The 25,582-nt window shown below is 37.1% G+C and overlaps 1 protein-coding gene across 5 annotated transcripts in view; it reads right to left on the reverse strand.

Annotated features, from left to right (window-relative positions):
* The window catches only part of arhgef12b (Rho guanine nucleotide exchange factor (GEF) 12b), a 99,006-nt gene that overhangs the window by 2,569 nt on the left and 70,855 nt on the right, over nt 1-25,582 (reverse strand). For all 5 annotated transcript variants that reach the window (XM_048189547.1, XM_048189548.1, XM_048189545.1 and 2 more), the window contains 22 exons: nt 24,962-24,994; nt 23,559-23,673; nt 23,361-23,466; nt 21,233-21,433; nt 20,071-20,212; nt 17,391-17,426; nt 16,485-16,636; nt 15,189-15,335; nt 15,008-15,093; nt 12,913-13,038; nt 12,675-12,789; nt 10,972-11,072; nt 10,816-10,893; nt 10,636-10,711; nt 9,632-9,799; nt 9,342-9,429; nt 8,961-9,038; nt 8,789-8,883; nt 7,236-7,493; nt 5,590-5,832; nt 3,602-3,828; nt 238-313 (listed from right to left, as the gene is read on the reverse strand). In XM_048189547.1, the coding sequence (XP_048045504.1) occupies nt 238-313; nt 3,602-3,828; nt 5,590-5,832; nt 7,236-7,493; nt 8,789-8,883; nt 8,961-9,038; nt 9,342-9,429; nt 9,632-9,799; nt 10,636-10,711; nt 10,816-10,893; nt 10,972-11,072; nt 12,675-12,789; nt 12,913-13,038; nt 15,008-15,093; nt 15,189-15,335; nt 16,485-16,636; nt 17,391-17,426; nt 20,071-20,212; nt 21,233-21,433; nt 23,361-23,466; nt 23,559-23,673; nt 24,962-24,994 (2,747 nt within the window). The remainder of the gene's footprint in view (nt 1-237; nt 314-3,601; nt 3,829-5,589; nt 5,833-7,235; nt 7,494-8,788; nt 8,884-8,960; nt 9,039-9,341; nt 9,430-9,631; nt 9,800-10,635; nt 10,712-10,815; nt 10,894-10,971; nt 11,073-12,674; nt 12,790-12,912; nt 13,039-15,007; nt 15,094-15,188; nt 15,336-16,484; nt 16,637-17,390; nt 17,427-20,070; nt 20,213-21,232; nt 21,434-23,360; nt 23,467-23,558; nt 23,674-24,961; nt 24,995-25,582) is intronic.

Raw genomic sequence — 25,582 nt, forward strand, 5'->3', positions numbered from 1 at the left:
TGATAGTTTCTATAGTGCTGGGTTAGACCCTACTCTGAAGTAGGAGCTAATTTAGGTCCCCCAAAAGGAGCTCCTAGAACTAAAATCGTCTTCTATTTCCTGTGGTGTAAACACAGCAAAATCCGGGTGCGTCCGCCAATAGTTCTAGGAACTATGAAAAAGTTCCTCCGGTGCGAAAGCCTCTTATAATGGCAGCACAACATCGAACCACCAGCAGGTAGAACAAAAATGCACTACCTTTGTTTTCCTCTGTGTCAGTAGCGGTTTCCTCTGATAGCCTTTGGCGTAGCTGGTTATACTTGATTTCTGTATCCTGAAGAAAAAACAAAAAAACAAAACAAATTTGAGTATTACTTCAAAATTGTGTAAACAGGTATGAAGAACTTAAGCCAAACAAGTATATATATATATATTTTTTTTTTTTTTTTTAATTACTAAAAATCATTTGCTGACATGCAGTGGGCCCAAAAAATATTTAGACACTTCAGTCACATTAAAATGTATGAATCTCCTTGCATTAAATCAGGAGTTTTCAAACTGTTTTAATTTCAAGGACCCCAATATATTGATCCCCTTGCAAAGACCCCCTGTCCTAAAATATATAGACAGCTATATATTCTTAAGTTAATATTAAAAATTAAACTTTTGGTCTTTTTCATTTGGCAGTCAAAAATATTAAAATATCTGGAGATTTACAGAAATTACAGCATTTATTTCTCTAGCAATTTTTTTTTGGGATACTATTAAAACATTTTCAATACATTTATATTTTTAGCACTGTTCAGTAAATATAATTCTAAACAGCCGTAGAACAAGTGCACGCGCTAAGCTTGCAACATTGCAAGGAGAGATTTAAAGGGTTACTTCATCCAAAAATGACATTTCTGTCATTAATTATGCACCTTCATGTCGTTCCAAACCCGTAACGCATTCATTAACCTTCGGAACACAAATTAAGATATTTTTGATGAAATCTGAGATTTTCTTTTATCTCCCATGGAAAGCAATGAAATTACCACATTCAAGGTCCAGAGAAGTAGTAAAGACATCATTAAAATAGTCCATGTGACTACAGTGGTTCAACCATAATGTTATGAAGCGACGAGAATACTTTTTGTGTGCAAAAACAAAACAAAAATAAAGACTTAATTCAACAATTTTTCATCTTCCCTGTCAGTCTCAGTATTGACCGGCTCCTGCGTCAGCATCACACGCATGTGTCGTGGTGCTCACGTGAACAGTGTTGGCCAATACTGAGCCGGCGTTCGGACATAAACACGGAAGCTCTGCACTGTGTTCACTGCACCAACTGAGAAGGATACTGACAGGGAAGAGGAAAAATTGTTGAATAAAGTCGTTATTTATGTTTTGTTTTTGAGCACAAAAAGTATTCTTGTCGCTTCATAACATTAAAGTTGAACCACTGTAGTCACAATTTCGTTGCTTTCTATGAGATATAACAAATCTATCGGATTTCATCAAAAATATCTTAATTTGTGTTCCAAAGATGAATGAAGGTTTTGCGGGTTTGGAACGTCATGAAGGTGAGTAATAAATGACAGAAATGTCAATTTTATGTGAACTTGCCCTTTTATTTTCAAGGAAGTACCATGTCTATTAATGGGTATAGCTATAGTGATGTCTTCAGATAGTCAGCTTGAGTTTTTTTTTAACCACTAGAGGGCCAAAAGTTACATAGTGCACCATTAAAAACAGAACAATTGGCCCTGAAAAGTAAACTTACTTTTGAGAAAAGATCTAGTGGATGCCACTTGGTTTTGGCATGTTAAAGGTGCCATCGAATTGAAAATTGAATTTACCTCAGCACAGTTGAATAACAAGAGTTCAGTACATGGAAATGATATACAGTGAGTCTCAAACTCCATTGTTTCCTCCTTCTTATATAAATCTCATTTGTTTAAAAGACCTCAGAAGAACAGGCGAATCTCAACATAACACCGACTGTTACGTAACAGTCGGGATCATTAACGTCCCCAATATTTGCATATGCCAGCTCATGTTCAAGGCATTAGACAAGGGCAGCCAGTATTAATGTCTGGATCTGTGCACAGCTGAATCAGACTAGGTAAGCAAGCAAGAACAATAGCGAAAAATGGCAGATGGAGCAATAATAACTGACATGATCCATGATTACATGATATTTTTAGTGATATTTGTAAATTGTCTTTCTAAATGTTTCGTTAGCATGTTGCTAATGTACTGTTAAATGTGGTTAAAGTTACCATCGGTTATTACTGTATTCACGGAGACAAGAGCCGTCGCTATTTTCATTTTTAAACACTTGCAGTCTGTATAATTCATAAACAACTTCATTCTTTATAAATCTCTCCAACAGTGTAGCATTAGCCCGTTAGCCACGGAGCACAGCCTCAAACTCATTCAGAATCAAATGTAAACATCCAAATAAATACCATACTTGCGCGATTAGACATGCTGCATGACGAACACTTTGTAAAGATCCATTTTGAGGGTTATATTAGCTGTGTGAACTTTGTTTATGCAATGATAGAGTTGAGAGCTCAGGAGGGGGTGGAGAGCGTGAGCAATTAAAGGGGCCGCAGCCTGAATCGGCGCATTTCTAATTATGCCTCAAAATAGGCAGTTAAAAAAATTAATTAAAAAAAATCTATAGGGTATTTTGAGCTGCAACATCACAGACACATTCAGGGGACACCTTAGACTTATATTACATCTTGTAAAAAAACATTCGATGGCACCTTTATAGGGTGTGATGAGAGTTGGCTCACGAGAAGAGACACGAGATTAGGTTCACGAAAAAACGAGACAAGAATTTTGCACAGTATATTTAAGAAATCCTCAATGACAAAATTCATGACTGGAAAAATAATCTACAGAACATTTTGAAATGTTTTTACTAATCTTGTAATGAATGTCATTTCAGTTCTACTTTCTGAGTATGAATGATCATATGTATTGAAAGACAACAATATAAAAGCACTGTAAAAGGTTTTGCCACAAACTCATCTGACTGGCTTCTCTCCTGTTTGATTTGACATGAGCCTCTTCAGACCTTACTGTGCATGAATTATGAGCTTCCAGAACTTCTGATTGAGGCTGTGCGACTGAATTCCTTTCCACAAATTGAACAAGATAAGACATTTATCAGATGCTTAGGCTCTGTTGCGCAACAAACCCTTCGCCATGGTCTTGTCAGTCATCTCGCTTTACTCTCATCACGTGATCAGTGAACTGTGATTCCTGCTGCACTGTGTGCGACTCTGCAGCTCGTGCTGGATGAGCAGAGCAGATGTTTACAATTGAAATGACAATTATCTAACTGAATTAAATGTTTTTTATTTTTCTACATGAAAGCAAAACGACAGTGGAGGCAGTGCCGCGGTGGGCACCATAATGTAATGTAGTGTCTGCATGGTGATATCGCGAGACAGCTTTACACCTCAACGAGAAATCTCGTCACGTTTTAATATCACAAGATCTGTGTGGCACGAAATCTCATCACACCCCTATTAAATAATATAAATTGAATAAGTGTCTATAAATACTTTTTGGTCATTATATATTTATCCGTGACCGGTTTTCTTGGTGGGCAACATGTCACCTTCAGGTGCTGCAGGTTGGCCTGTAGTAGACGTATGTGGGTCATGATCTGTCTGTTGAGGTTTGGTCCTCCGCTGCTCTGAGAGGAGGAAGAGAGGAGCTTCTTCAAGTCAATGCCTGAGTCTCCCCCGGCCACTGGCTCCCCGCTGCTGCCCTGCACGTCATCATCTGTGCTGCTTTCACCTGAGCCTCCATACACCTCCAGAACCATGTAACTGCCTGCAGAGACTGACAGAAAACAAGAGTAAGGGTTACAGGATACAGCCAACAGAAAATGTAAATGTATTGCAAAAAAGTAGGTTCAGTACAATATTTTCCAAAAAATAAATCAAGCATGCAAAACATATGCACACATTTAGACTTGTGCCAAATGAAGCTGGCACGTGAGCCCAAGATTATTTGTATATCTGCGCATTTCCCACCAGCCAGTAGTTTCACTTTAATAAATTTGTTTAGGTTTGGCATTTTAAATAAATAAACTAAACTAAAACACAGTTTAGTATTAACTAAAATACATTTTTATAATGTTTGTAAACATTTTGTTTTATATGCCGGTACTTCACATTATTTCTAAATGTAATAATAAAATGTGACTTATAGAAAGATGCAATTTATTTGTGTTTTGTTCTCTCAATAAATATGTACATGTAATTGTGACCCAGTGCAACTTATTAATGAAATGTATGGTTTCTGTAAAGAGTAGAATTCACAGTTTTCATAAAATAGTACTGGAAAAAGTACCCAGACAACCTACTACTTCTGCCGAGATTCTGAAGTGTGCATACAACAGATACTTTTCAATCCCATCAGGCCACAGGAGAGGATTTGTGAATGGCAGTGAAGTGACTGACAGAGGTAGGTCACATAACAATGACAAAGTAGTACGCCCGGATTACATTCATACTACACACATCCGTACTATACAACACTTACTTTTTTTAACGGTTGCCAAGTAATTACTTATTTAAAAGAAGTACCTAGGATTTTATGTGTTTGTTTCACTGATCAATATAGCAGTAGTCTTGGTCTTTATAGTGACACCTACTGGTGTGGATGAAACATCACATAAACTGACCAGCTAATAATTAATACTGTAACTAAACATGTTTAGTTTTAATTGTTGCAGAAAACATTTTTCCAAATTAAAGACTGTTAAACTTTATTACCACACAACCAATGTCCTACATAGCTGTGCTAGTTTCATGTCTCATTTTACTCTGCAGTCTTTTTTTTAACAAAAATCAACATTTCACATCCATTTACTTATTAAAGGGGACCTATAATGCCCCTTTTACAAGATGTAATATAAGTCTCTGGTGTCCCCAGAATGTGTCTGTTAAATTTCAGCTAAAAATACCCCACAGATAATTTATTATAGCTTGTCAAATTTGCCCCTATTTGGGTGTGAGGAAAAACACGCCATTTTTGTGTGTGTCCCTTTAAATGCAAATAAGCTGCTGCTCCCAGCCACTTTCCAAAAGAGGGTGGAGCTTTAACAGCTTGAGCTTCAGTTGCTCAACAACAACAAAGCTGGAGAATCTCACGCAGCCAAAATGATGATTGTCAGTAACGGTGTTCAGCCTTGGTCTTTATAGTGACACCTACTGGTGTGGATGAAACATCACATAAACTGACCAGCTAATAATTAATACTGTAACTAAACATGTTTAGTTTGTTCAGCCTTACATTGTTCAAACCGGAGTCAGACGCTGATGGAGAGACTCGGGAAGAAGTTACAACTTTTAGAATGAAACTGGATGTTTCTGAATGCTTAGTGGATAAATTGATTCAACTCATCGACTAGCATGTGCCTTCATGTTAATCTTTTGTGCAAATCCAGTGTTGAACTGACCCTTGTTTGTGAAGCAGTCCAGCGTAAAATGACGGCATGGTAACAACTTTTCCTATTGCCTATGTAGTCATGTAATAAGCAGGATAATGTGCAGTCAGCTGGGCATTATCATATCATAAAACCGGACAAACACGCACCACAATCCTCAGACGTCTCAAAGAAGCCTGTGTCTCCGGAGGGCAGTTCCTGTGTGTTCTCCCCTCTGTTCTCGCCCCTCTCTGAGCCGTTCTCAACAGTGGACCCAATCGCAGCGCTGTCCTCCGGCCCATGCTGAGAACCCGTCCTCGCCACGTGTTCCCGTTGCTCTCCTCTCTCGGGGTCTCTGTCTGTGTCCTCCTGACTGGACATGTGGTTGATCAGGAGCTGCCTCAGTGTCGCCACTAAAGTACACACAAATAAGATTTATAGGGCTGTAACTAACAATTATTTTGAAAATTGATTAATCTTTTGATTATTTTTCGATTCACCAATATATTTTTCCAACGATTAATCTATTGATTATTTTCCGATTATTCGATTAATTCTTTAGTTAACTTGCCAAGCGATAGAAGCATTGCTTATACAATAAATAATGTGATCATCAAACATTAAAGAGCATATCAATCAAAACTGCTGTTACAGAATGAAATGTCGACCCAGGAAGAGGTAAAGGACTGTAAAGCTTTGGGGGTGTTGATGGACTTGATCTACTCTATCTGTTTTAATCATTGTTCTGAACTGAATCCTGATGTAGTCTTTGACAACAACGTGATTTTAAAAGCTTTGTAACCGAGTGCAGAGAATACACTTAAGGCCGCACCTAGACAACTAGTTGTCCAGTGCGGTTCCTTTCATTCAGCATAGGTGTGTCGAATCAATCTATTTTAATAATCGACGTCAACGTAAAACAGCCCTACAGATTTAAGGCCTTTTCACACTGAGCGCTTGGTGTCTGAGAACAGATTTATTCTCACATTACTTATACAGAACATAATTTCATTTTCCACTGAATTATTCAATCTGAGGAGCTTGAAACAGCGTACAGAGCTCTGTTTTCATGTCTGTTATGAGTCAGAGAGCTTGTTTGCTCTAGAGCCGTCAATCATATTATGTGATCATAATGTGTCCTTCTGAATGCCGTCACTGTTTTCATTTCCTCCTTCTGAGTTCCGTACATAAATAACTGAGAGAAACGTTTCTTCGGATGAAGCATGAAGCCAAATAAATATATGATTACGACAATATATGTTCTATATGTGTTTTTCATGCGGCTTGGGGTATTTTTATAACAATAAAGATTGAATGAGAGATGCGTGCATGAGAAATGCTAAGCAGGTATAGCATTCAGTTTATAAAACTCTACAAATGATGCAAGTCTGCCCATTATTTAATCAAAATCCACTTTAGATCGCAGTCAGAAGTTATTACACGCACTCGATGATGGTTCCTGTTTAGTACCAAACTTTATTTATCTTAATTTACTGATGTATGTTGTGCAGCGGACAAGGTTAAAGCCAAATGGGAAAACCTCCCGGATATATACATAAGGAAAAATGTATTCTCGGTCAGTGCCACCTATTGTGCAGGTGCTAAAGGCAATCAGTCGTTTCGCGTTCAGTGTGAAAGCTCCGTTCGTCTGCGATTTACTTAGCTTTATCACGTCGCGCTCAGTGTGAAAGGGCCTTTATAAAGATACAGTTTATCGCAGGTTGTTTTGCTGGATTTTAGTTAGTGTCCCTATCCGAATTTAGTTTTCAGTGTATCGGGAGAGGGATAGCTCGTAGCAGTCATGTCTTCTACTCACGTGTTCTGAGAGCTTCATCAGCTCTGAGTGGCTGGAGCTCAAAGGCCTCAGCCTCGTCCTCATCTATGGCGATGCCCAGCCTCGAGCGCTGCTTCAGTAATGTCAGTCGATCGGTCAGGTCAGCCACCTCGAACGCTTCATCATCTTCAGCCTGATCCTGTAGTGAGTTTTCTTCCTCTTCATCCTCCTCATCAGATTTGGTCTCAAACGGGTTGGTGTTGGAAGGTGGGGTTGACATGACCTCAGTGTCATCTTTTTCTGCAGAAAACATACAACAAAATTGAAGAAAAAAAATTGGAATTATTTGAATTAAAGGTGCAGTTTGTAGGAATTCTGTCCCCTAGAGGGCGCTAGAGGCCTATTCAAAACAAAGGCGTAGCTTGATGACGGCAAGTTTGAATGCAGAATCTTGGGACATGTGGTCTCCACCTCAAGGGACGATGCAAAAGAATCGGGATAGGACTCTGGAAGAAATCATGTTCATGTATGTGATTATTAACGTTACTGTAGTATGAAGCAGAGCAGGAGCGAGTGTTGTGTGATTGCGCAACACACGGCTCACGAGCAGCGGGACTTTTATTATGCCACAGTCGCCGGCGCCGCTTCTGCTTTTCCGGTCATGAGTATGAGGTAACACAGCTCTGTTTATCATATTAGACACATTTGAGAGTGTTGAAAACTATGTTCTAACGTTACTCTGTGCGTTCGCTCGGCGGCTGCTGTGAGACACTTGTTTGAGACACACTGCAGTAAACTAGATCGATTTTAGAATATCATATTAAATGCTGGATGGCTTGTGTTGATAAATGGCATGCAATTAATTTTAAAACGTATTGTATGATAGAGAAAATTCTGTATTACTGTTACTAAAAATAAAGCTGCATCTGATTATGCTATGTTAGCTACTTCACAAAATAGTGTTTTTCTCTGAGGCATGGTAAAGCATGGTACTTGCAAAAAATCAAGAAGATTAGATTTAAACAATAAAACTAAACCTTTTGAGCTATATAACAATAATTAGTTTTCTGTCTATAAATATATCAAAACAGTTATTTCCTTGTCTATTAAAACATGTAATATTATTAAAGTGTCTTTGGTGTTTCCATGGTTTCTACAAAATAAAACCGGAAACCGAGGGTAACGCGGGTATGACGCAATTGACAGGCGACTCCTCACACGTCCCGGAGCCTTGGTTAAAATTGCAATTTTCTCACGACTTACAAATAGTTGGAAACATTTGGGATATTGTAAGTACTCAACTGAACAAAATGTATAACAATGGCCTAGTGCTTTTTGGATATTTTTCTGCTCATCTATTACTGTGGTATCTCATATTTACTCACACTACACTTATCTACTACTACTATCTTAAAAAAGAAAATGAAAATCTGTCACTGGTTGCTGTACACAGTCATATGGTCTCTTCCTGTTTAAGTGAGCAAATGCAGATCAGACTTTATGCTGGTATTACTGAAGTGAATGAATGCACTGCACAACAACCTGCTGTGGTGAGCTGAGATAAATGAAAATAAACAAACAAACAAAATGTTTACCTGGAGACTGAATGCTCCCTAAAGAAATGGGCTCAGAGTCTTTGTTTAGTTTCTGAACACCAGAGTTCATCAACTCGACCTCTTCACGTTCCCCACTGAAAAACATGTCATGTTATCACATTAACTTGCTGCCTAAAAAATCATATAAATGATGTAGAAACCTTAAACTCACTCAGCCTGAGGTAATGGAATGATGTTGAGTAGTTTGGTCTTCATGCAGTCTGCTCTTTGTGTGATCAGACACTGCCACCTAGTGTTTGGAAAATCAATCAAAACAGGACACAATTTTGACTGAAATGTTTAAAAAACTGAAATAAAGGTTTCCTAAAATTAAAGATATTTAGAAAAAAAAAAAAAAGCACATAAAATAATTCCAAATTTTACAAAACTATAATGGGTCATTTGTGAACTGTAAATCAACATTCGTCCACTGTTTTAGAGGCTAAACATACTGAGGAGTATTTTGTACGCTTAAACTGAATAACAGATACTTTACGGACACTCTAAAAGGGCAGATAAAAAGGAATTATGGATAAAAAAGATCAGGACTCACGTCTTCTGCTCAGATACAGTCTGGGCCATCAGCTCATAGATCTGGGCTCCATTATCAGACATAGACAGCACAAAGAATGATCTGTTGTCTGTAACATTCAGACGATAATTTTATTTCAACTTACCCTTTAATATGCTTTTATTTTAATCAAGAGGCCATTAAACAACTTTTTTTTTTTTTAGTTCATTTGATTATGGAAGAAATAATTTTTGAAGTTTTGATCAAAAGTATGATCTGATATATGTTCAAGCATTCACAAAGTCTTATCTGTTTTGAAAAGCAATGCTTACCGGTGGCGACCGAGCGCACCATCACAGTGCTGAGTTTGATGATGGGGCTGAAGATGTGTTTAGTCTCAGCGGTGCCCGCCAGATTCTTACTGTGGCATTTTAAGATCAGCTTCTCATCTTGTCTTTGAAGTAGCACCAATATATCTTCCAGCAGCAATGTGTACAGCTCTGCACACACACACACACACACACACCATATGTAAACATTTCACATTAATATTACATTAAAGTGCACCTATTATGCTTTCTTGGACACTACCTTTCATGTAGGGTGTTATATAAACGCTTGTGAATGTAAAAGGTCTGCAAAGTTTAAAGATCAGAATGCACTATAACAGAGCTATTGTCTCCCAAAAGAAAAGGCCGATTCTGAACTTCCTGAAACAAGTCATCAGTAATTCCAGTCTTACTTCCTACACGAACCTACTTAGATTTGTAACAAGAGTGAAGACTCGGGCTCGAATTGATAGGGTAAAACCAATGCCATCGTTACTGTTGTTTCCGACACATGCTGTAAGTGGTAGACCAATCACAACAGACTGGGCCATCTGACCAATCAGAGCAGAGTAGGCTCTCGGAAATGAGGGGTTTAGAGAGACTGAATCTTTACTTAACCATTTCAGGCACTGTGAGAAAAGAGGAGATGCTACAATGTATATTATTAAAAAAAAAAGTTTTTTGATGCATGTGAGTCTATTGTAGAAGACACTGAAAACTAAATTGGGAACCTTTGAAAAAGCATAATAGGGGAACTTTAAAAATGCCATATTATACACATTTGCAACATTCAATTTTTGACCTCATGTTCACTTAAATTGTTAGTCAAGCTTTCTTGCATCAAACACAGAATTGAACAGGCTATTTTCACAACCACACCTTTAAGAGATCTTTATGTAAATGACCTATATGATGATATAAAATCGTATTTTCCATGATATCACCTGTAGAAGACATTTTTAATTTGAGTTTGATCAAGGGTGAATTCTTTGACAAGCCATACCCACCAATAGTTTTATCTTTGTTGACCTTCCAGGATAGCGGTCCCTCATGAACCATCTTCCGCTTAGTCAAGTCCAAGTTCTAGATAGAGAGTAAAATCGTCATTTTGTTGATAGCGAATGCTAACTTGTTATGCAACTTTTTGATTTTTATGTTGATAAAATTAGCTAAATATGAGGTCTCACCTTAAACTCTGCTATCATGGGGTTCTCGCTCTGTTTCAGTGAGGACAGGTCCAGCCGTCTCTGGTAGTCCTCCAACCTCTGGGGACAGCAGATGATCAGGGATCAGTTCAACATGGCCTGATCTGAGGTCAGGCACCCATTGTGTTATTTACTCACCTGTTTGTTCTCGGCTTCTTTCACCTCCTGATTGACGTGAGTGAGAATCTTCCGACAGCATTCGCCAGCACGTTTCACTTTACCTCTCTCCTCAGGGTCCTCTGTTGTATGTGAGAATTTGACATGTCTTGGAATGTGATTTGCTCTACTCCAGCCAAAACTTACATTTCATGACAATTTACTTTGTAATAATTCTCACTGGCCAACTTCAAATGGCCATTTTATAATTTATGGCTGTAATTAGTTGCAGTTAATGTGAAAGCACTACATTAGACTGTAGTGACTGATGTTACGCAGATGCAAAATGTGTGAAACAGGCCTCAGAGTGGTTCATGCTAATTTTGGCTCATATGTGAATGCTCTAAACAAAAACAGACCGCGCTACATCTGTAAAGAGATTAGTCTTTGTTTCAGAGACAACCACAGTGGGAGTACAGCAACGTGTTTTTGCTAATGAAATGGTAAATGAATTTTGTCAGATTAGCAGATATTTTAATATTTTAAATATAATTATAATATTATGTAGTTTTGCTAATGACATAACATGGTAAAGAAAAATTGTAAGATTTGCAGATATCTTAATATTTAAAGGTCCCGTTTTTCGTGGTTTTTTGAAGCTTTGATTGTGTTTATAGTGTGCAATATAACATGTTTTCATGTTTCGCGTGTAAAAAAACAGTATTTTTCACATAATTTACTTATCTGTATACCGCTGTTTCCACTGTCATAAAAACGGGCTGATGACTTCCTTGTTCTATGAAGTCCCTCCTTCAGAAATACGTAACGAGTTCTGATTGTGCCAGCGGTTCCTGTGTTGTGATTCGACAGCAGCTTAGCGCTCCTTGCCCAGAAAGGTCACGCCTCTTACCATAACGTGGAGATGCACGCGCTCAGTGTTATTGTAAACATGTCTTTAATTTTACCCTATCAATTTGAGCCGGAATCAGACCCGGTGATTGGACTGCGGGATGAAAATAACAGCGTTTCGACGACATGGCGACAAACACACTCTACAAACGCAACTCTTGTGTATTCCTGTGGGCGGAGGTTAGTCAAAAAACTGTTTTAGTGACGTCATTAAAGAAGGAAGTAGAGGGATGTAGTCCAAACTGGCCGTTCGATGTAGGCGACTTCTGTTAAATAAAATATCTCGCTTGGCATTGAACTTTGAGCTTTAACATTTTACAGTTTTTATTTATACTCTAACAACAACATTACACACTAACTAAAGTTTGAAACGGGATCACGAAGAACGGGACCTTTAAGATATCTATATTAATAATTCAATATGTATTTTTGCTAATGAAAAGAACATAACATGGTAAAGAATACGTGTCATATTTGCAAATATCTTAATATTTAAGATATTAATTATAATATTATGTATTTTTGCTAATGATAAGAACATAACATAGTAAAGAATATTTGTCAGATTTGCAGATATCTTTATATTTAAGATATTAAAGGTGCTCTAAGTGATGTCACACGTTTTTAGGCCAAAACATTTTTTGTCACATACAGCAAACATCTCCTCACTATCCGCTAGCTGACTGTCCCCTGAACACACTGTAAAAAAACGCGGTCTCTGTAGTCGCCACAAGCTCCGAAAACGGCAACAAAAACTACCTGGTGCAGCCTGGACCACGAATCATTATAAACACGCTCCAGCCAATAACTGACAAGAATGATTTTAAATGCTGTACCTGTGTATTTGGCGATGTTCTCCAGCAGAAGGGGATACTTTGTGAGTCTTTGAGTCTCCACAGGAATAATGTCCTTTAACTGCAGCCTGCGACAATTACGGTTACTCTCCGCCTCCTGCAATACAAACACTTCATTTACTATCTGGTAACAGCCAGATATAAAAACACACACATGACCAAAAGCAAGTAGAGTTACATACAATTATAAAAGCAACCAATGGACTAGTAAGCTATTGACCTGAATGAAGGCGTTGAAGCGCTGGTCTTTTTTCTGTTTGCTCTTGATGAGTTCTAGGGCAAAAGGCTGATTACTGCAGTACGTGCCCGCAGCTCTCTTGATCTTCGACTCTTCTTCCCCACTGAACTGTGGGTAAAGACACAAGCTAGTGTGAAACTTAACTGCTGGAAAATCTAATGGTGACTGATAGGTATGCACCGAAATGAAAATTGCACTTGACCAAAAACCGAACCCGCTTTTTAAAAATTATTTATTTCTTATTCCAAATTAGCTTTTTTTCGTATAACTGTATTTAATATGAGACTTTAATGAAATTCAATAATTTCATTATACTAATGATACTTTAATGATACTGAATTTTAAAAATACAAACCAATAAAATAAAACTTATTGAAAGTAACGCACTAAAATTGGACAAAAAATACATTAATATTAAATATCAATATATTATTCTTCATTCAGTTCTATGCAACAGAATCAGATTTAACAGATTTATTTTTTGACCAATTATCCAAATAATGTAAAGTCCTACAAAGCTATTATTATCAGAGCATGTGAGCAGAGCGTAGCGGGATCAGTGAATGAGAGGGTAGCGTCATTTTACCAGCCTTGCCCAGCACGGCTATACCACACCATGTTACCTTTTATAAAATAATCAAACCAGGGAACCTTCTATAAAATAATCATTCATAAAGTTCGAAAAGGTTGAAGTGAAGTACAAGGGTGTTTGCAGTGGGCTGTTTACAGTAATCTTGCATCATAAAAGCATTCTGAAGTGCAAGTACATTCTCAGACGCATGAGAGCTCTTCAGCACTCTTCTTCCTGAGCATTTGAGTGTGTTGTTAAAAACTAGCCTAGAGCGCCATCTGCTGTTAAAAACTAAGCTCAGAATCAATTCGAGAGAGAATCGCGATTTATTATCCCAGCCCTATTTTACTTTTCAGATGAGCATGCGTGGTACAAAAGTTAAGCGTACGCATGGGCTGTGAGCAACTGATCTCAGCATGTGCATAGAGCGGAATAGGGCTGACCGATATATCGCATGCGATTGTCACGCGCATTTCGTAGTTCACTGACAAGCCACGCAATATCGCGTTCATTATCGAAGGCGATTCATCTGCGATATGAACGCGATATTGCGTGGCTTGTCAGTGATCTACGGCTCTGTCTATTAAATGCCGCTCCATTTAGAAGCAGGTGATGGCGATTTAGCGGCAATCAGGGAACCGGCTTTACTGACGAAATGCGCGTGACAATCGCATGCGGTATATCGGTCAGCCCTAGAGCGGAATATTGAGCGGAGCGTCACAACCGCACAGTGATAACGGCTAGAACGAGAGTGAAACCTGAGCGCTGAACACTGAGGAGGGGGGCGGCATATATTTTCATTATTCTCATGTTTTTGGCCACTTTTCTCTTTCAGCCAAAAACAAAAATTCCATTTTCAACCGACAATTTTCACACAATGTTGGTGCATCCTTAGTAACTGGTTTAAGATGGTTCCTAGCTGGCCAAAGCTAGTCATTCATGGCCATTAGCTTGTTCAAATTGGTAGATCACACCACATTGAAACAAACCAGCTACCATTTTCAAAAAACAGCTTGACTACCTTAGACCTAGTAAAACCTATTTTTCTCTTCATTTCATCTTCATCTGTAGCATTTGCGTTCATCTTGCATCATCACAAACGTGCACAGCGCATGATAGAAAACAGAATGAGGGTCAATTTATTTTAGTTTTTTATTCATTTAGTGCAATTATGTGCAGCAGAGTGAACAACACTTGCGTCCACTGTATGCGAGTCGCGGATTTCTGCTGCTTGATCTGACAGCACTCACTATGCGATTACACTACACGCTCACTCTCGCTCATATCCAAGGTTAATCATCACCACTTTACACAAATCACACCACAGTTCCAGTGCGATCGAACTCAGACCACCTCCTACAGGTAGTCTCAGGTTCAGTACCCGGGGCCGCATGACAGCTTTCAACATTAACGATTTTTCATGCGAACTGTGCCAAGTTTCGAACTAAACTGGCAGTGTGAAAGAACCCTAATACATATTTGCTGCTCTATCTCTTCCTTTCTTACCCAGGAAAGCAGATCATCTCCTAATGAATCAATGAGTGCAGTCTCATTCTTCTTCCGAACAGCGGCCATTTGTTCCGTTAAAGACACTGAAGTGAGAATACAAGGAAGACAGTGTTTAGAAGGCATGCTTATTTCAGAAGTGTTCAAGGATTTAGGGAGTCTATTAAGTTATGATATTTACTGTGCAGCTGAACGATCTCCTCAAGGTTGCTGAAGATGCTTTTGATGTCTGCAGGAGGCAGGATGGTCTCTCTGATCAGCGGCTGGTAAAACAGATTCTCCAGAACCTTCATCATTCGAACGTGTGCTCTCTCAGTGTAGAACAACTCTGTGAAAGCAATGATGTGGAGGAGAGAAGCAGTCACACAGGATGGTTTGCAATGGTAAATTGCCCCTGAGCAAGTTTACAAGCTTCTCAAACAGAATGTATGCTTATGCACTGTTGAGAGTAATCAGAATACTTTTTCCTGGGATAATGTAATAATGTAAGGGAATTCATTTTCAGTGTCTTTTTACACCAAGTGCAAATAGCCCGGCTGGTTGGCAGAGGCTATTTACACTAACTCCGCCCACCTTGTCTGACTGAGTCAGACAAATTTACAAAAGAAATTCCACTGATAACAGGAGCAGTGGCGTGGAGAGTAAGGCAGCTGGCGTTAGCTTTTGACCAACTCGAGCTTGAATCCACCTTTTTCCAAACTAATTCTTCTCCCTTTTCCCATAAATTATTTTAAATAAAAAATAATAAAATATTCAAAAAGTGGAAATAAAGTGCCCAACGGGTATGTATTACTGGGAATAAAGTGTTCATCATGTAGGGTTGGGGTAGGTGTAGGGGAGGGCTTTAGGGATTATAATAGTATAATAAGGCAGCATACATTTAGGTTTTTAATAAATATACTCATATACACTAAATATGTTGTTATTATTGCATACTGTTACAATATACTACAATACACTGAGTATCTGCCACTATTTGCCCAAAGTATAAATAGCATCTAATTACCATTTACACTTAGTGAAAATAATTTACGGCTATTTTCACTTAGCATCTATCGCAAATACTGTTTTAAATTTTTAGTTGAACTAAAAATAAGAAAATAGTAAAAGTAACATTAAAATAAAGTAAAAAATAAAATATGTAAAAAAATACATATATACATAATGTTACTTGTGTTACAAATACAGTTTTAATTAATAATGGTAGAAACATTATCATCCAATAAAAACAGTGTTTCAATCAAAAATAAAATGTAATTATAACATGAAACTAATGGCAAGAGATCCATGTAGCACAACAGAAGGCAACTTGTCTTGAACTGTATAACTATTTATCTGATATTTAATAAAGAACAAAGTGTTCATCATTTGTCCATATCATACAGCTTGATTTAAATTTATGAAAAGTAATTAAAAATTAGAATAAAAAAGCGCAACTTCCCCAAAACTACTCATACAGTAAACCAGACTTGCTCACCGTTGATGACTTCCTGTCTCTTGATTTCCTGAGGGGTAAGTGTGGACAGGACGTCTCTGCTCACCAGCGTCTGCCAGTTAGAAGGCTCCAGCTCTACCTCAGCACACTGATCATCCTCACTCTGCACTTCTCCAGAGCCCAGCGGCTCCATCCTGCGGTACAAACACGACAAACACAATTTGAAAACATGTTCATCAAATGCATGTCTAATCAATTAAATTAATACAACTTTAACAATTTAATAATTTATTAAAATGTGGACAATAACAATAATCCCCCAGTGGCTAATAATAATAATACCCAGTGGCTGGTATGACACTTGCTGCACACTGCAGTATGCTAGATCAATATTAGAATATCATAATAATAAAAGCTGGATGACATGATGACTTGGATGTATTGTATGTTGGAGAAAATTCTATATTGCTGTTACTATAAATAAAGATCTTTCTGATTATGCTATGACAAAATAGTATCGTCTCTGAGACATGGTACAAACATATTACTTGCAGTAAATCAAGAAAACAAGATATACATATATATATATATAATGTATATTTCTGTGACATAACATGACATAAAAGAAAATTATTGAGGGTTTTCTCCTCTGCTATTGCTGGGACAAATGGTGAACAGTCCCAGTGCTGAGACTTGTGCAATACTGTATTCCTGGAAGGCCTCTCAGCCAATCAGATTCAAGGACCAGAAGTGTTATAAAAACGCACATTAAAATAAATTACTCGCACAACAATCTGGGGTCAATATGTAAGTGCTATAGTATATTTTATGAATACTATGTTTATTGCCCATATTGTTGATGTTATTGTTGTTAATGGCCAAGAGATGATAACAGCATCACCATTGAAAAACTCACACTGGTCGACCACGAAAGCAGAGAGCACTCACCTCTTGTCAGACCTGGGGGTGCCGGTATCCTGCGTCCTGTAAGGTAAATCACATTTCAATTACCCTGCAATAGTAACAATCACAGCATCCTAAAAGCCGCATGTCATCAGCATTCAGCATCAGCTTTCTCTCCTCAAGAGCCCCAGTCATGAGGCACAAGCTTAATTCTCTGTGTCTGTTCCAATAAGATCATTTACAGAGGAGAGCACCACAGAGCAATGCTTTGTTTCAGACGTTGCATGTGCATCGTCACAACGGAGACATAAGGAACAAAAATAGCTGTGAGGCCTGTATTGTGGCCGCTGAGACAGACGAGACTGCTCTTACTCTAAACAGCCTGATTATGAGACAATGACTGCTCGGCTTTAACACAAATCCATTTTCAATTCAAATTTATGTTTTGGAGCCAAGCACAGGGATGTATATATCTTGTATACACTACTATTCAAAAGTCTGGCATCATTTTGTCACTGGCAGGTGAATGTGTGTATTGTGCTGTATGTGTATGTCAGGGTGTGATCGTTTGTATACATTTTTAACTTTACAATTTTTATATTTATTGTGTGCTAATAATTCTAATTTAACCCTTATTGGATGGGTTGGCTGTAGAACTGAATTGCCCCCTTGGGGATTAATAAAGATATCTGAATCTGAATCAGTAAGATGTTTTAAAGGGTTAGTTCACCCAAAAATGAAAATTATGTCATTAATGACTCACCTACACGTCTGTATATTAAATATATAAATATATAAATATATTAAAACAGAAATTATTTAAAATTGTAATAATATATCACAAAATGACTGTCTTGATTTTTGATCAAATAAACAGAGCCTTGGTGACCATAAGAGACTTACTTAAAGGGTTAGTTCACCCAAAAATGAAAATGATGTCATTAATGACTCACCCTCATGTCCTTCCAAACCCGTAAGACCTCCGTTCATCTTCTTAACACAGTTTAAGATATTTTAGATTTAGTCCGAGAGCTTTCTGTCCCTCCACTTAAAATGTACATATACGGTAGACTGTCCATGTCCAGAAAGGTAATAAAAACATCATCAAAGTAGTCCATGTGACATCAGTGGGTTAGTTAGAAGTTTTTGAAGCATCGAAAATACATTTTGGTCCAAAAATAACAAAAACTACGACTTTATTCAGCATTGTCTTCTCTTCCGGGTCTGTGTATATCCGCTTTTACTCCACAGTGACGCTGCTTCTTCTTCTACGGCGGTTGGCATCCAGCTTATTGATGCATTACTGCCCCCTTCTGCTCCGGACAATGACGCTGATGACGTGTTATCTAGTGCGCCCGAGCTTCGTTTACAGTCTGAGGGAGACGCACGCTGTATTCAAGCTATTCTACATTGTTTGTATTTTGGTATTGCGATATTTTTTTAAATGGTGCGTAGGTGTGCATGTCGTGGATGTCCTAATTGCGTCACTGTCCAGAGCAGAAGGGGGCGGTAATGCACCAATAAGCTGGATGCCAACCGCCGTAAAACAGGAAAGAAGAAGAAGCAGCAGCGTCACTGTGGAGTGAAAGCGGATATACAACAGACCCAGAACCCAGAAGGGAAGACAATGCTGAATAAAGTCGTAGTTTTTGTTATTTTTGGACCAAAATGTATTTTCGATGCTTCAAAAACTTCTAACTAACCCACTGATGTCACATGGACTACTTTGATGATGTTTTTATTACCTTTCTGGACATGGACAGTGCACCGTACACACATTTTAAGTGGAGGGACAGAAAGCTCTCGGACTAAATCTAAAATATCTTAAACTGTGTTAAGAAGATGAACGGAGGTCTTACGGGTTTGGAAGGACATGAGGGTGAGTCATTAATGACATCATTTTCATTTTTGGGTGAACTAACCCTTTAAGTAAGTCTCTTATGGTCACCAAGGCTCTGTTTATTTGATCAAAAATCAAGACAGTCATTTTGTGATATATTATTACAATTTTAAATAATTTCAGTTTTAATATATTTTAAAAGGTTTATTATTCCTGTGATGTCAAATCTGGATTTTCAGCAGCCATTAGTCCAGTTTTCAGTGTCACATGATCCTTCTGAAATCATTTTATATGCTGATTTGGTGCTTAAGAAACATTTCTTGTTATTGTCAGTGTTAAAAGCAGTTGTTTTTCTGGAAACCCTTTTTTTTTTTTTTTGAGGATTCTTTGATGGATAGAAAGTTCAAAAGAACAGCATTTATTTAAAATAGAAATTTTGTAACATTAAAAATGTCTTAACAGACACCTTTTATCAATTTAATGTGTCCTTGCTGAATAAAAGTTGTATTTTCTTTCAAAATAGATAATTTAATAAATAAATAAAACAACTTGACCCAAGGTTTTGAATGGTAGTGTAGTAAACCAGTTTCAGCTTTTGTAGTGTGAACAGGAAAATTATTTAAATGTGGTTATGTCTGATTAAAATTTTGATTTTTGGAAATCCAGTCAGTATGAAATGTCAGATTTTCCTCTTTTAAGATGCAAATTATATTCAAGAGTCACACGCTTCACATTGATGAGGACACACTTTAACTGATGAAGACATACAAGAAAGTGACTGAGCAAAAAGAACACAGATGAGATTTGACAAATATGAATTGTGATTTTATTATTGTGAAAAGTGATTTTATTAAAATGAGCCTGGATGGAGATCGCTTGACTCACTTGTCTGTCTCAGCTTCCTCCTCCTGTAGATGCTCCAGTGTACAGGGGCTGAAGTCAAAGTGAGTGTTTGAAGAGGAGGAGTCCTGCGAATCTGGGATAGAACCCTCTCCCAGTCTGACCAGTACAGAAGTGGGAAGTCCACCTAATCCACAGTCAGAGAGATGCAAAATGTGTCAGAAAAAGAAAAGCTCTTAAAATCAGCGCTAAATTGAAGGAGCTTCTTTAAGACAGATGTCTTAAAATTTTGTGTTTTGACCGTCAAAGCTTACACACACACCAAAAAACAAAAAACAATCCAATTATGCACATAAATAAAGGCCTTCCCATTGAAACGCATAAGAAAAATCCTTCTCTCTAAATGTGGGCACAATTTGACCAAATAAAAAGCACATTTCAAGTAAAACTGGCCAATTATTTTCTGAAAAGGGTTAGTCAGCAGATCTGAGCCATGACCCCGATAACCAGGAGAACATAGAAAACAAATAAAAACCATCTAAATACAAACCTGGGGCTGTATTACATAAACATCATAACTAAGAATCCTATTCTATCTGTTTAGTAATCATGATAACTTCACTTAGGATTTTTTTCAAATCTTAAATCAAGAATTAAGATAGGAGCCTGGAGAAAAAGTGGAAATATTGAGGAAAGGAGAGGAAGAGGCAGATAATGACAGGGATGATAACAGTAGGGAAAGACTGACATTAAAGAAAATGGTAACACTTTACAATAAGGTCCCATTAGTTAACGCATTGAAATGCATTTGTTACAGTATTTATTAATCTTTGGTAACGCTTTTAGGTATAAAACAGTCAACTGTTCATTGTTAGTTCACTCAGGTCCATTAAATAATATTAACACATACTTAACTTTTGATTTTAATAATGTATTAGTAAATGTTTAAATTAACATCAGCAAAGCTTAATAAATTCTTTACAAGTATTTTTCATTGCAATTGGAACCTTACTGTAAAGGGTTACCAAGAAAATAAATTGGTTGATCTTCATTGGGGAGCTTTTCTCAGCCAATACATTTACATGATCAGCTAGGTTATTAATTAGCATATCATGTAATTAATTTAATTCAAATCTTCTTTCTTTGATACAAATCTGAAAGTGGACCAAAGACACTTGACAGCAATGATTTGAGAAGCATCTCTCACCAGTTTCAGATTCTCGGACGATGCCGTCTGTACTCTGTGCTGCTGGAGCACTGTAAGGAGGTGACGTGATCAGGGTGCCATCTGAGCCCTCACTGGACTGACTGCCCCGTATAGGAGGAGACGACCCGTCTGCCTGATCTCCAGTGCCCAACGGCAGCTGAGGTTTTGTCAGACGCGGCTTCGTCTCCAGAACCTTGCTGACTGCAGTGCAAGAGACGGAGAGAAAGAAAACAAATGGGCTTGACAATAAGGACTGCACGCTCAGGACAGCTGACAGAATTGTCTTAAGTGGATGTAGAGTCGGGACACAATATATACAATTGGGAGAACATATATTTAATTCAGTGAAGAATATGCAGTCTTTTTACATTTGATCACCTTATTTAATTTCTGTAGTATTTCTTATCTGAACATTACTGTTAGTTCAACCTGAAAAACTTAAAGCACTGTTTATTCCATATTCCATTTGTTCTATTGGATTTATTTTATTACTGACTGTTTACTTGTCTTGTGTATAATTTGATAATAGTTGTGCTAGTAGTTTTTACTATGGTATGGAATAGAGAATTGTGAAATTTCACAGGTATATAAAATTTTGGTGTTGTAACAACAAACAAAAACTATATATATATATATATATATATATCAGTACAGTCCAAAAGTTTGGAAACCACTAAGATTTTTAATGTTTTTAAAAGAAGTTTCGTCTGCTCACCAAGGCTACATTTATTTAATTAAAAATACAGTAAAAACAGTAATATTGTGAAATATTATTACAATTTAAAATAACTGTTTTCTATTTGAATATATTTCACAAAGTAATTTATTCCTGTGATGGCAAAGCTGAATTTTCAGCATCATTACTCCAGTCTTCAGTGTCACATGATCCTTCAGAAATCATTCTAATATGCTGATCTGCTGCTCAAGAAACATTTAATGTGTACAATTGTACAAAATATTTGTGTACAATATTTTTTTTCAGGATTATTTGATGAATAGAAAGTTCATAAGAACAGTGTTTATCTGAAATCTAATCTTTTGTAACATTATAAATGTCTTTACTGCCACTTTTGATTGATTTAATGCATCCTTGCTGAATAAAAGTATTCATTTCTTTAATTTCTTTTCAAAAAAATAAAAATAAAATTCTTACTGACCCCAAACTTTTGAACGGTAGTGTATAATGCTACAGAAGCTTTGTATTTCAGATAAATGCTGTTCTTTTGAACTTTCTATTCATCAAGGAATCCTGAAAAAAAAGTACACAACTGTTTTCAACATTGAAAATAATCATAAATGTTTACTGAGCAGCAAATCAGAATATTAGAATGATTTCTGAAGGATCATGTGACACTGAAGACTGGAGTAACGATGCTGAAAATTCAGCTTTGCATCACAGGAATAAATTACTTTGTCAAATATATTTAAATAGTACACAGTTATTTTAAATTGTAATAATATTTCACAATATTACTGTTTTTTACTGTATTTTTAATTAAATAAATTTAGCCTTGGTGAGCAGACGAAACTTCTTTTAAAAACATTAAAAATCTTAGTGGTTCCAAACTTTTGGACTGTACTATATATATATATATATATATATATATATATATATATATATATATATATATATATATATATATATCAGCAGCAGTAAAATAAGATCTGGTCCTAAATAGTATGTGTCTCTTCAAGTCTCTTCAAATAGGTGGTCACATTTACAAAAATTGTCACATATAGGGAAGTTAAATAAACCCGCAATCCCTTCAAAAGGAACTGAATGATGCCACACAAAAATTTCACTGTAACAGAAACTGAAACAAGGATGAACATTTTTTCTGGGAATTGACGGTAGATTTTTTTCCTTTTCATTTTTATCCCTTTGAAGTTCACTTATAATTTTCAAGATGTACACTGTTTGTGTAAATTGTATTTCTGGAATAACAAAAATATTTGTGGTTAATTCATTTAATATATCAACACTGAAAACTAGCAGTGTTGTCAATTAGAGCAGAAATAACTAATATGAGGAGCGTTCAAATAATTGTGTTGGACAATGGTGGGCCTTTGAGTCAAAAAGGTTGGGAACCACTGATGTAACCATCCATTAAATTAACCATCAACTTACGTGATGAAGGATCAATCCTGCTCGGCCGTCTCTGAGGAAAGACGCTAGGAAACCGTGTTTTCTTTGATTTCTCCTCACTTCCATCTTTCTCGGGCTTTATACTTTTCTGGTTAGAGAGCAAAGAGACACTGGTTTGGTTTCTTTGGTTTCATGGAGTCATTTGGAGACAGAGTGAAGATGTTTGCTGAGAGTTTGTACCTTTATTTTAGGGAAAATATTCATTAGCTTGGGCTTGTGCTCCAGCCCTCGAGACTCCTTCACTTTTACACCGAGCTGCTTCATATATGACAGTATGACAAACTGCATGGTGCTACTGTAAGAGAGAATGACAAAATGCGAGAAATTTAAAGGGTTAGTTCACCCAAAAATTAAAATTCTTTCACTAATAACTTAAACCCGTAAGAGTTTCAATCATCTTCGGAACACAAATGAAGATATTTTTAATGAAATCTGAGAGATTTATGTCCCTCCATTGACAGTCCACACAACTAGTGAAAGCCTTATAACTAAAGCCTATTAACTAAAGCCTAAATTCAATCTGTTCTTCAAATAAAGTGATCGTGTCTCTTCAGAAAATTCAGACTAAACCGCTCAATTTATATGGATTAGTTTTACAAACTCTTTATGAACTTTTTAAAGCATCAAAATGGTAGTTGCGTAGACTGTCAATGGAGAGACAGAAATCTCTCAGATTTCATTAAAAATATCTTCATTTGTTTTCCGGAGATGAACAAAAGTCTTACGGCTTTGGAACGACATGAGCGTGAGTAAATGAGGACACATTTTCCATTTTTGGGTGAACTAACCCTTTAATACTTGGAATTTGTTCAAATGACTTGAAGGATAAAGAATAGTATTGCATTCATGTTGCGTTATTATATCTGTATAAATGCCTAAGTGTTAATCATTCAGCCAAAACTTACTAGCTAATGTTGTTGTTCCAATAAAGCATTTGACTTCAATGTTGTAGTTTAAAACTGACTATTTTGAGAAATCATTATCTATCATTTCCAGCAGGGGGAGCAAGAGCTTGGTTCAGTCCATGCTGAAATACTTTACAGCGTGCAGAAAATTATTCTGACAGCTAGGACCCCAGCCGAAGAACTTACAAAGCTGTTCTCACAAACACTTACAAGCCAAACAGATGACTTGTACAATGCGTAACCGCAGTCAGTGCCAGAGCAGAAATAGCCCTCACAAGCTCCTGTCAGAGGCTTCACGAGGCTCCAGTCTCTTGCGTGCCATCTGGGCGGACACACAACGCCTCAGTCCCTGCTGCTGCCACCCATATGGGCTCCTGACCGATCATATGCTGCAACTACACACCACTCACAAGACTGCAGCTAAAACTGGTGGGAAGGAAACTACAGAGCTAGTGTGATTTGTAGCTGGTTTTGCCTTTAAAAGCTTACTAAAACCTTTTAATACTTTAAGTTTTCATTTTACTACTTTATGAAATAAACTGTACTGTTTTACTTATACTTTTAGTGTGACGTTGGATTTAGTTTCAATCTATGAGGCTGGACAGTGTTTCGGAGGTTAAATTGGGGTGATGTAATATGTCGTTCGTGGAAGAGAGAGGACATGAGAATTCCCCTTACCACTTATCTTCCTCTGTGGCCTGCGACGTCAATCTGAAACAAAACATAAGTAGCAATTTATTGAAGTGTGAGAGAGACAACTCCCAGTGAGTTTTAAGTCTCATTTGAAGCGTTGTGTGTAAAAATTATTTACCCATTTTTGGATTAAATCTAAAGATACTATAACAGTAAGTTTAATTTCAATGCTATCATATTAGTATGGAAGCTTTCTTCCGCCACTGAATAAAAAAAAAAAAGAGGTATAATTGGGACTCTCACAATTCTGACTTTTTTCCCCCACAGAATTGATGTAAACTCGCAATTGCGAGTTATAAAGTCAGAACTGTGTGATATAAACTCGCAATTGCGTGTTAGAAAGTCAGAATTGCAAGATATAAACTTGCAATTCTGAGAAAAGAGTCAGACTTTTTTCCCCTCAGAATTGGACTCTATAACTCACAAATGCGGAAAAAAATAAAAGTCAGAATTGCGAGTTCATATCTCGTAATTCTGAGTTTATAATGCGCAATTGTGAGTTATAAAGCCCAATTTTAATCCCAGTTTAATCTTAGTCAATCTTTGGCTCAAATGGGATTCTGCTGTGTCCCACATATGTATAAATAATGACCAACAATGAATATG

The sequence above is a fragment of the Megalobrama amblycephala genome, linkage group LG4 (assembly GCF_018812025.1).
Source record: "Megalobrama amblycephala isolate DHTTF-2021 linkage group LG4, ASM1881202v1, whole genome shotgun sequence".
NCBI classification, from domain to species: domain Eukaryota; kingdom Metazoa; phylum Chordata; class Actinopteri; order Cypriniformes; family Xenocyprididae; genus Megalobrama; species Megalobrama amblycephala.